Consider the following 11,322-nt stretch of genomic DNA (forward strand, 5'->3'; position numbering starts at 1 on the left):
GGGAAAGAGAAAAAAAAGCTCCTAAGTTTGGTTATTAGCCATGTGGATTTTAGCTACCATGTGTTGCTTTAATTTTGACCATTGTAGTTTTTGGCTTGACAGAAGGTCAGTCTCTGAACAGAGAAGGACAGAGGGACCTCCAAGGTCTTCCCCCATATGCCCTGTGGCCCTATCTTATTTAAATAAACAAATACAAGCATGTACAGTGCATATAAAAACATACACGTGGCCACATATAGACACAGATGTAGATCTGCAGATGGTACACAAGAAAGGATTAATTACCAAAGCGTGACTATCCCTAATTCAGGGACAGAGAGATGGGAATGAGCTGTCTTAAATGCTATAAATATTGTTTCAATGGAAAAGTTAACATGATCGGTTTAGTAAATCACTCTGTTTTAAAAGCACCAAGTAAATTTTAATCTCATGCCTATTTTCACTTAATGGTAAATTCCAACCTTAATTAAATTAGACTCAATTAATGATTTTTTTTTCAGCAGTAAGGCATTACTGTTTGATTAAAGGATTCTACAAGTCCTCAGTGACTGAAGAAAATATTTCAGAGGAATTCTGTATCTTCACTTCTGTAATACATTATCAAAATATTAGGTACTTTAAAATCATTTTTACATTGTACTTATGTGTAATTAATCTGTTTTAAATTGGTTTTCAAGATACAAGACAAAGATGTCAAAATGTCTTTTTCTTTGTCCCATTTTCCATTTTACCTGCTTTCTAACTTGTCTTCTGAGAGCTATTTACAGTGTACCCTACTCAGTGGGGAATAAATGTGAACTTCTTGCCCATTATGTATCAGAGGCTTAAACCAAAGGCCTATAGATTAGGCTAATGGTCTGCCACATAAGACTAATGTTCTTCAATTTCAGGTGCTAGAAGCTGTAAGAGAAAGGTGGATTTGGTCAGAATCCTTATTTGCAGGCTTTTATTTGAATCAATTTGAAAAGTATTAATGCCTTAAGCTGGGCCAGCACGCTCATTTACCATAGACCCCACCACTCCTTATTGCATTACAGTAATTGGATTTGTACCTTCCTGGCCACATCTACAGGAGATTCAAAGAAGAGAGGGAAGCGGACACAACTACAAGAAATTCTAACCTGTTCCAGTGATGAGTCCTTGGTGGAATGGCGTAGTCCTAAGGGGTGGGCAGTGTGGGGAGGCAGGAGGGTATGGTGGTGCCCACAGCCCAGGCCGGGTGCTAAGAGTCCCTGGGTAGGGCACTAAGGACTTCTTTACATCTGAGGTTTGCTCTGGGCAGGCCTTGATGAAAACAAACAGATCAAAAGCAAGTGGCACCTTTTTGAAAACAACTTATTTCTTCTTGTTTTGTTTTTTCTGTTTGCCCCTCCTGTCAGGTGAACACACAGGATTTCAGAGGGCTCGTTCGGGAGGATGCCGTTCTCTACCTGTTAGAAATCCCCAAAGGCGAAATGGTGACCATTTTAGCCCAGAGCCGAGCTGATGGTGAGCAAGTTTGGTTATGAGTTTAGTGGGCGGTAGGAGAGGGAGGTAGCTTGGGAGCACAATAGGAAAATCTGGGTATTAAAAAATCGAAGTGGATCCTGACGCCTGATCTCTAGGTCATAGGTATGTGGAAAGAATTCGGGTACCATTTAGCTTTCTATACACATGTTTTCTGTGCACCTACTGAAAGAATTTCACTAGTTGTGTGATTTTGGAGTAAAACTGCTTTTCTGGACAGAGATCCATCCTTAATTACTGCCTGAAGTTATTATTGAGTTTTTCCGTGACAGATGGAAAGGACCACACCTGCTGGTCAGCTGTCATATTAACCCGTATCAGTCTGACAAGTTGCTTCACCTTTCCAAGCTTTATTGTTCTCATCTGTAAAATGGGGGTTAATAGAATCTTCTTGTCTGCTTCAACTAATACAGTTGATTGGCACCTGTATTGGGGTTCTCCAGAGAAATGGAACCAATAGGGTGTGTGTGTGTGTGTGTGTGTGTGTGTGTGTGTGTGTGTGTGTGTCTTTCTAGACATAGAAAGAGAAAGACAGAGACAGAGACAGGCAGACAGAGAAAGGGAGAAAGTGAGCTATTTATTGATACTGTGAGGAATTGGCTTACATGGCTTACATGATTATGGAGCCTGGCAAGTTCCAAGATCTTCAGGGTGAGTTGGTGAGCTGGAGACCCAAAGAGAGCCAATGGTCTAGTTCCAGTCCAAGTCCAAAGACCTGAGAACCAAGAGAACCAATGGTGTAGTTGCTGTCCAAAGGCAGACTGGCTCAAGATCCAGGAAGAGCCAGTGTATCTGTTTGAGTCTGAAGGCAGGAGAAAAGCTGATGTCCCACTTTGAAAGGTAGAAGAGTTCATTCATCTCTTACTCGGGGGATGGTTTACCTTTTTGTTGTGTTCAAGCCTTCAGTGGACTGGCTGAAGCCCACCCAAATCAGGGAGGGCAATTGGCCTTACTCAGTCTGCCCGATTTAAATGTTAATCTCATCCAGAAACACCCTCATAGACACACCTAGAATAATATTTGACCAAATATCTGGGCACCCCATGGCCCAGTCAAGTCGATGCATAAAATTAACCATCACCGCAACTCGTGAACTTAGTTACTTGTCCTTCCTGTTTGAACTATGCTTCCCGTGGGCCCTGTGTGCTGAGTTCGCTAAATGCAAAGAAAGTAAAGAGGGTGATCAGACTTCAGAGAGCTGAAAACTCTTCCAGAAAAGACCTCTGGCCAAGCTGAGTACCACATGCAATGATGCTTTTGTCTTTCAGTGTATAGAGACATACTGGCTTGTGGCAGAGGGGATTCGTTTTTTATAAGAAGCCACTTTGAATGTGAGAAAGAAACTCCACAGAGCCTGGCCTTCACCAGAGGGGAGGTCTTCCGTGTGGTAGATACGCTGTACGATGGGAAACTGGGCCACTGGCTGGCCGTGAGGATTGGAAATGAATTGGAGAAAGGCTTAATCCCCAACAAAAGCAGGTATCTTGAGACTGCACACTCCCATGCAACCCCTTTAAGCCTTCCTCCCACAAGTAAACAACACCTCCCCCCCCAAAGGAAGCCCCATATGACTTCATCATTTGTCATCCCGACCTCTCCCATCATCCATTTCTTGTGTATGAGGAGACCTTGGAGATATTGCGGGTTTAGTTCCAGACCGCCACAATGAAACGAATATCGCAGTGAAGCAAGTCACACAAATTTTTTGGTTTACCAGTGCATACAGAAGTTATGTTTCTATTTTACCGCAGTCTATTAAGTGTGCGATAGCATTATGTGTAAAAATAAAATGTACATACGCTAATTAAAAATTCTTTATTGCCAAAAAATGCTGACCATCATCTGAACCTTCAGTTAGCCATAGTGTTTTTGCTGGTGGAGGGTTTGAAATTTTGAGAGAATTCCCAAACTATGACACAGAGGCACAAAGGGAGCAAATGCTGCTGGGAAAATGGTACCGATAGACTTGGTCGATGCAGCATTGCCACAAGTCTTTAATTTGTAAAAAAAACATAATATCTGCAAAGCACAATAAAGCAAAGTACAGTAAGACAGGGCGTGTCTGTATATCAGCCTAAACAGAACAAGCCATGTCATCATGTTTATTACTGAGCTATTTCTGCTGGATTTTACGTGCACCTAGCCTTTCTCTGCCTCCGTCCAGAAGAGCAAGGCCCTGTGTTTCTCACCCCGTGAACCTTGCTCATTGTCAAGCTGCACCTCTAATCTAAGTCCATGAGTGACATTGACTGGATTTGATTAGTGACCCACACATTGGCGCATTTCCTGGCTTTAGACCTTTACTTCCCCTGGTTTCTTCTCTCAGAGCAGAACAAATGGCCAGCGTTCAGACTGCCCAGAGAGACAGCAGTGGGGACAGGGCGGACTTCTGGAGGATGCGCGGCCAGAGGTCGGGCGTGAAGAAGAACCTTCGGAAGAGTCGGGAAGACCTGACGGCCGTCGTGTCAGTCAGCACCAAGTTCCCGGCTTACGAGAGAGTTTTGCTTCGAGAAGGTGTGGAAGCCAAGTGGGCCAGGAAATAATCCGACTCTGGGCTCAGAGCCTGTTTTTCTTTGTTTTTTAACTTTAATGATCACATTCCAACTTATCTGTATCACTTAGGCCAAGCCAGCTTACAGATTGGAATCATGTTTAAACATGAAATAAGACTTACAAAAAAGTGAGCTGTGCAAACTCGTAGTTCTACAATCACAGTTATTTTTTTTTTAATACTACCATTCAGAAGCTTTTATATATTCTGTAGAGCAAAGCTTATCTTTAGTAATAGTGGGAGGAGTGAACTGTAATAAAAGAGGGAGCTTTTATTTTTCAGAAAAGAGCTAGTCTGAATTGGAGGTGGGAGAGCACACAATTTCTTTCATTTAGTTGTGTTATCAATATATAAAATACTTTTGCTTCTTAACAGCTAAGGACATGTAGGTGTCTTCATGGCTTTTTTTTTCATTGTAGTTGCTGTACCATATTCTGTGTTACAGGTGTACCATATAGTGATTCATAATTTTTAAAGGTTACACTTCATTTGTAGTTACTATAAGATATTGGCCATATTCCCCATGTTGTACAGTATATCCTTCTAGCTTATTTTATACCTAATTTCATGGCTTTTCTTATCTCATTTCAGCTGGTTTCAAGAGACCTGTGGTCTTATTTGGCCCCATAGCAGATATAGCCCTGGAGAAGTTGGCAAATGAGTTGCCTGACCTGTTCCAAACTGCTAGTAAGTCTGTCAATTGATAATTTTTTTCTCCACCAATTTTTATTTTGAAAGCTATCTAACATACAGAAAAAATAATTAACACCCACATACCCTTCATCTGGGGTCACTGTCAACAGGTAACGTTTTGCCATCTACACTGTTTCCCCCATAGACACACACATGCACACACACAGGCACACACCCAAAGTTTTATAATTTCTGCTGCACTGTTTGAAAGTTTAAGTTGCAGGCATTATAACAGTTCCTACCTCTGTGAATCTCCAAATTCTCCTCCTACACAACCACAACACCATTATCCCAGCCAAGAAATTTAACACTGATACAAGAATTTTATTTAGTATATAGTCCTTTATTCAGATTTTCTTCATTTATCCCAATTATGCCTTTCATAGCTTGTTGCTACTGTTTATTTTTAAATTCAGAATGCAACCGAGGAGCATGCAGTACATTTGATTTTTATGTCTTTCTGGTCTCCGCCTTTTTCTAAATTAGTTTGTAATGTGATATTTTGAACAGTTCAAGCCATTTGCCTCATAGGATGTTCCCTGTTGGCCTGGCCTGTTTCCCCTGGTTAGATTTTGGTTAAACAGGTAGTGTGGGTCCTTCCCATTGCCTCTCATTAGGAGACAGCGAATGTCAGCTGTCCCATCCTTGCTGATGCTAGGTTGGTGTACTTGGTTGTAACTGGTTTCTAAAATTTTATTCAGTCCCTCCCCCTGCCCCCCCCCCTTTTTTTTTTGCTTTTGCAGAAACGGAACCAAGAGACGCAGGATCTGAGAAATCCTCCGGGGTGGTGCGGTTAAATACCGTGAGGCAAATTATTGAACAGGTGGGGAAATTCACCAGAAGGCCATGCTGTCAGAAAGAATTGGGTCATGGATTGCTGCAGTCTTTTCAAGAATAGAATCTATATTTTTAATAATTATTGACTGTTAATGATAAAAGCTGAATATAAACAAGCTGTTTCAGTGTGTGGAAACCAGCTGATGTTCTGTGGCACTGATAAGTTGGTTCTCTCTGAGTTCTAAGCATTATACCAAATAACCTGTTAATTCATTTTCTCAGAAGTTCTCATAGATTGGTAATATTAAAGTGGAGGGAAACATTTTCTGCTTTTTGATTTAAATTGGTACATTTTATCTGATGCAGCCTTATCAATACAAACTCGTTGATGCTATGTGGCTTTACATATTCACTCACATACCCATTTATGTAACTTTTTCCCATTTCTAACAGGAAAAGCACGCGCTCCTGGATGTGACTCCTAAAGCCGTGGACCTGTTGAATTATACTCAGTGGTTCCCGATTGTGATTTTTTTCAACCCAGACTCTAGACAAGGTGTCAAAACCATGAGACAGAGGTTGAATCCGTCATCCAACAAAAGTTCTCGGAAGTTATTCGACCAAGCCAACAAGCTTAAAAAAACTTGTGCACATCTTTTCACAGGTAAGTGAAATGCAGAATGTAGTCTCTTTGCTCAAAAGTGAGAAATAGAGAATTATAGAATGGAAGGAATAGGAAAATAATCAGAATGGAGAATAGTAATCTGAAATTCTATTCATGACTCCTGGAAAAGTCGCTAATCCTATAAAGTGAGTATACTAGACTCATGGCGTTTGTACATTTAGCTTTGTAATTTTGACTGTTTGAAAATGATCATAAAGATCCATAATACACAGTACCTGGTCATTTTGATGAGGCTCAAATTTTGGGGTGGGACTACAAAGCTAGTGATTAAGCCTGGTGTAGCACCAAGTACCCATATCTGTTATGGTTTGTGTCATTGTTCTCTGCTTACCATCCATGCATGTGCTGACTTACAAGGTGATGAGAACGTGGTTTCATTATTTTAAAATGTCCTTGAAATAGAAACTTGAACACTGGATATTAGATGATATTGAGGATTTATTACTCCCGTTTTTAAGGTGAAAATGATATTGTGATTATGGGTTTTTTTAAGAGTTCTTATTGTTTAGGCATATATGCTAAATAAAATATTTATGGATGACCTAATATCATGTCTGGGATTTGCTTAAATAATCTTAAGTGGGACTATAGGCCAGACTGGCCAAGAGTTGATAGTTGTTGGGTGATGTGTACATGGGAGTTTGTTAAACTGTTCTCTCCACTTTTGTGTATGTCTACAATTTTCCATAATAGAATTGTTAAAAATATTTATTTATTTATTTGGTTGCACTGGGTCTTAGTTGCGGCTCATGGGCTCCTTAGTTGCAGCTTCAAGCCTCCTTAGTTGCGGCACATGGGCTCTTTGGTTGCAGCAGGTGGGCTCCTTAGTTGTGGCATGCATGTGGGATCTAGTTCCCTGACGAGGGATCAAAACCGGGCCCCCTGCATTGGGAGTGCGGAGTCTTATCCACTGTGCCACCAGGGAAGTCCCATAGAATATTTTTTAAAGTTCCTACTGTTATTCATGAAAATAAAATGATTTAAGAATGTGACCTGTTTTAGTAACTGAATACGTGCACTATCTATGAAAATGACTAGTTCTGTGAATGTGGTATAATTAAGGGTCTAACAGGGTGGCATGAAGTGTTTGGTCATGCAGTTTTGTGGGAGCAACATGAGGAGACTGTGTGGATGTAATTAATATCCTTAGGATAATGATAGCTCTTTTGAGTTCAGTGCCAGTCATCACCAACCTGTGTCATTTTTAGCGTATATGACACTGGGAAGGGAAGGGGAGGGGTGAATGAATGATGAATGTCCACATTAGACCCTATTTTACTCTTACTGGCTTTTCTTGTTAAAGAGTGAGATGCACTATTTACCACTATGGTGAAGTGCTCTAAGAGGTAGGTAATCTAGCCAAATGCAAAGAAAGGAATGGTACGTCATAAACTGGGTTTTTGTGAATGTAGCATCTTAAGAGCTTGTGCTTTTGGTATGTTCATATATAATCTTTCCTCTGTTGTTTTTACTACTACTACTATAATTATTATTATCATCATTACTGTTTTTATTATAGCAATGGCTAACAGTGGTACAGACTTTCATGTGCACTGTCCTATTAGGCCGTAGGAAAGGCCAGGTGATTTCCACAAGGTCGCACATTAGTGTATGGCTAAGCCCAGACTAACACTGTAGTGTCTCTGACTGTAGGTCCAATATTCTATATACTTTACAGCACAGACGTATTATCCTAATGCTGAAAGGGGTCATATAGTGCTGTTTCTCCATTTAATAGAAATTTGCCCATTGAACTGAGGTCCATATGATTGAGACTAAGCTAATCAGGAATTTGAAGGTTTGGGGCTAACTAAAGTTGGAGGCTGTGACACTGTGAGTGTCCAATTTCATCTAGAACTTTGAGGTGATCCACTGTCAGCATAGGTTGCCAACCTTCGGTATGGAATTATTTGGTCATCAGGATGGATGGAGGAGGGTGCCAGGTAACTTATCAAAAGGCCCAAGTTGTCTGTGAGATGGCCTTTCGCAGCAATCTTCCAGACTTCTAAGTTTAACTCTTGAGAGCTGTGTGAATGGCCCCACTGAGCGCTTTCTGTGCCTCGTGTCTCACTCAGCCTGGCCAGGCTGTGATTTGATTGTGTGCACCATGGCCAAAATCCAAGGGTTTTTTTATTATTTTAAATTTATGTCATTTTAATAAATTAATAATTGGGAAAAATAGAGCTACTATGATGAACAATAATTCAAAATCAAGGCTTATGTTGCAGGTGGTCTCACCAGACTCAATATCTTTCTTCCTTCCTTGTTGCACAGTAACAAGAAAATCTTATTTCCCGCAGGTGATTATTTAATTATGACGGTATGAAAGTGGCTCTTCTTGAAGTTACTGTGTAGTAAACGTGATTGAGTAGAAGAACTGAAGATTTGTAAACTGTTAGTGTGTTGGTAAATTGTTAGTATTTCAGATATAGGACAAATCAGGGCTTAGTATGATAATAATAGTGAGTGGTTACAGGAAAAGCTAACATTGCTAGTGCTTGTTGATTTAACTTTTTTGTACTGTTATACTTATTATTATGTCTTGGTCATTTTTGAAAGGTATAATTTATTTTATAAATTATTTGGTCTTTTGTTTTTTTACATATGTCCATTACTCTTTTTACAATATAATAAATGCCTTTTACCTAAAAGATAAAAACTAAAAAAATTAAAATAAAATGGCTCTTCTTGCAAGCTCAAGATACTTCTTAATTAAGTGGAGATGACCAGGGAAACTTCATTCTGAGATTTGCCCCAAAGCAAATTAACTTGTCAGTGTAAATTAAAATATTAGGCTGCCCAACCCTCCCCACTCATTTAAAATAATTCATTTTAGAATACATTTGCATGCACATGTTGCAAAAATTATTTTTTAAAACCTGAAGTTTAAGTTATATGCTTTCTTGGAATTCCTGAAGCACTCAGTTCATGGTTTAAATACCACGGAAATGGAATTGCGGACTTAGAGACCCACACAGGGCCACCCTTTGTATGAAATTGTGGGATTTTTAAAGTACCAAAGATAGCACTTTTATCAGTTTTCTCAGATTTCATTAATGTGAAATTTGTATAATTCAGTCCTGAGATTTTGGAAATGCTAAACAAATGCTATTAGTGATACTATTTTACGCTTTTTAAAAATCTTTATAGGGCTTCCCTGGTGGCGCAGTGGTTGAGAGTCCGCCTGCCAAAGCAGGGGATACGGGTTCGTGCCCCGGTCCAGGAAGATCCCACATGCCGCGGAGCGGCTGGGCCCGGGAGCCATGGCCGCTGAGCCTGCGTGTCCGGAGCCTGTGCTCGGCAACGGGAGAGGTCACAGCAGTGAGAGGCCTGCATACTGCAAAAAAAAAAAAAAACTTTATAAATGTTACATATTGTAAAAGAAATTTTCTATGCCATAATATAGTGTTTGAGAAAGCCTAGGGAGAGGAGTGAATCATGTACTAGTCAAAAGTACCCAAACCGCAGGAGGCAGTTCTTGGTTTCCCAAGGACACGTAGGGTCTCGTGAGGGCCACAGGAAGCAGATGGAAGTTGCCACACTCCCTGGCCGGGCACTTCAGTTGATGCTTGTCCATTTAGAGAGGGTCCCTGCCACATGAATAGCTTTACTGAAATTTAATTTATACGTGCTATAATTCGCCCACTTAAACTGTACAGTTTAGTAGTTTTTAGTATATTCAGAGATGTATAGTAGTTTTTAGTATATTCAGAGATGTATAGCTCTCAGCACCATCAATTTTAGAACTTTTCCCATACCCATTACAGTCACTCCCGATTTCTCTCCACCCCTCCAGCCTCACATGTCACGTTCTGCTGTTGTTCTCGGTGCTCCCCAACCTCCTTGGGTAGAGAAGGAAAAGAAGCACCGAGCGCACTTGTACAGGGGCTGGGAAGGGATGCCCGTAGAATCCCAGGACTCCCAGCCGAGAGGGAGGCTGAGTGAAGCTCCTTTCAATATTTCACTTTCTGGCGTTCTATCCAAGGGAACATGGGTCTAGTCCGAGGCTGGGAACAACAGGAATTAACCAGTATTGCTTGTAGTCAAAGAATCTGAAAAAGTTAAGGCGCAGAAGCCAATAGTAAACCAAAGGAACTTGATTTCAAGTGAAGGGAAGCATCATAGCTGTGCACCCACCTGTTAAAGAGAGGTCAAGTGCATGAGTTGGATGTTACCAACTTGGAAATTACATTTTTATGGGGCTTAGGAAATTAGTTACTGTAAACTCTTTTTTTTTTTTCATATACTTGACTCAGTGAGGGTTCAATAAGAGGTTTCTGACTTTTTTCATTTTATCACGGTTGCAGCCTCTCCCATCGCGGAGCACAGGCTCCAGACACGCAGGTTCAGCGGCCATGGCTCACGGGCCCAGCCGCTCCGCGGCATGTGGGATCTTCCCGGACCGGGGCACGAACCCGCATCCTCTGCATCGGCAGGCGGACTCTCAACCACTGCACCACCAGGGAAGCCCCACAAATGCCCCTTTTAACTTTAGGTTTTCCTCATGATAAATACAAACTGTACTCATCTCAGACAGCTCCAACATAAAGCTTTAAAAGGCAGCTGAATGTTCTTGTATACACTTAGTGCAAATCACTCATTTTGTCTATATGCCTGATCTCACTTCTGTTACCAAGAGGACAATAGTCTTTTTAAAATACCATGATAAGGATGCAGAAGTTCAAGGAATCAAGGTTAATTTTCCTTGAGTTGTCCAAGGTATCGGTTTATTTTAATGCTGTAAATAATTAATAACCAGGGAAACTGTAAGCTCATTCAGGATTTTCCAAGGTCAGTGTTAGGACTCTTTAAATGAAAGAATGCTATACGTTACTAGGAAGAAAACCTGAAGCATAATTGCTTGCGAAATTTGCTTACTGGTTCTTTGTGGCTCTTTACAAAGAATTATGCAGACTTCAGGATAGGTGGGACAGGCTGCCGAACAACTTTTATCAACAAGTTCCAATTTTCTTTTGGGTGCCACATAATGCAATACGCCTTAATAACAGGCCATGGTGTGATATAGTTTTTAAAAATCCTAATTTACCTTCAGTTTGTTCATTTTAGGCCCAATTTTTTTTTTTTTTTTTTTTTTTTTTTTTTTTTGCGG

General features: G+C 40.6%; 1 protein-coding gene across 3 annotated transcripts in view; it reads left to right on the forward strand.

The window, feature by feature from the left end:
• The window catches only part of TJP2 (tight junction protein 2), a 137,170-nt gene that overhangs the window by 115,812 nt on the left and 10,036 nt on the right, over positions 1 to 11,322 (forward strand). For all 3 annotated transcript variants that reach the window (XM_007466773.1, XM_007466772.1, XM_007466774.1), the window contains 6 exons: positions 1,380 to 1,488; positions 2,775 to 2,985; positions 3,833 to 4,020; positions 4,649 to 4,744; positions 5,494 to 5,573; positions 5,981 to 6,191. In XM_007466773.1, the coding sequence (XP_007466835.1) occupies positions 1,380 to 1,488; positions 2,775 to 2,985; positions 3,833 to 4,020; positions 4,649 to 4,744; positions 5,494 to 5,573; positions 5,981 to 6,191 (895 nt within the window). The remainder of the gene's footprint in view (positions 1 to 1,379; positions 1,489 to 2,774; positions 2,986 to 3,832; positions 4,021 to 4,648; positions 4,745 to 5,493; positions 5,574 to 5,980; positions 6,192 to 11,322) is intronic.

Source organism: Lipotes vexillifer, unplaced genomic scaffold (genome assembly GCF_000442215.2).
Source record: "Lipotes vexillifer unplaced genomic scaffold, Lipotes_vexillifer_v1.1 scaffold948, whole genome shotgun sequence".
NCBI classification, from domain to species: domain Eukaryota; kingdom Metazoa; phylum Chordata; class Mammalia; order Artiodactyla; family Lipotidae; genus Lipotes; species Lipotes vexillifer.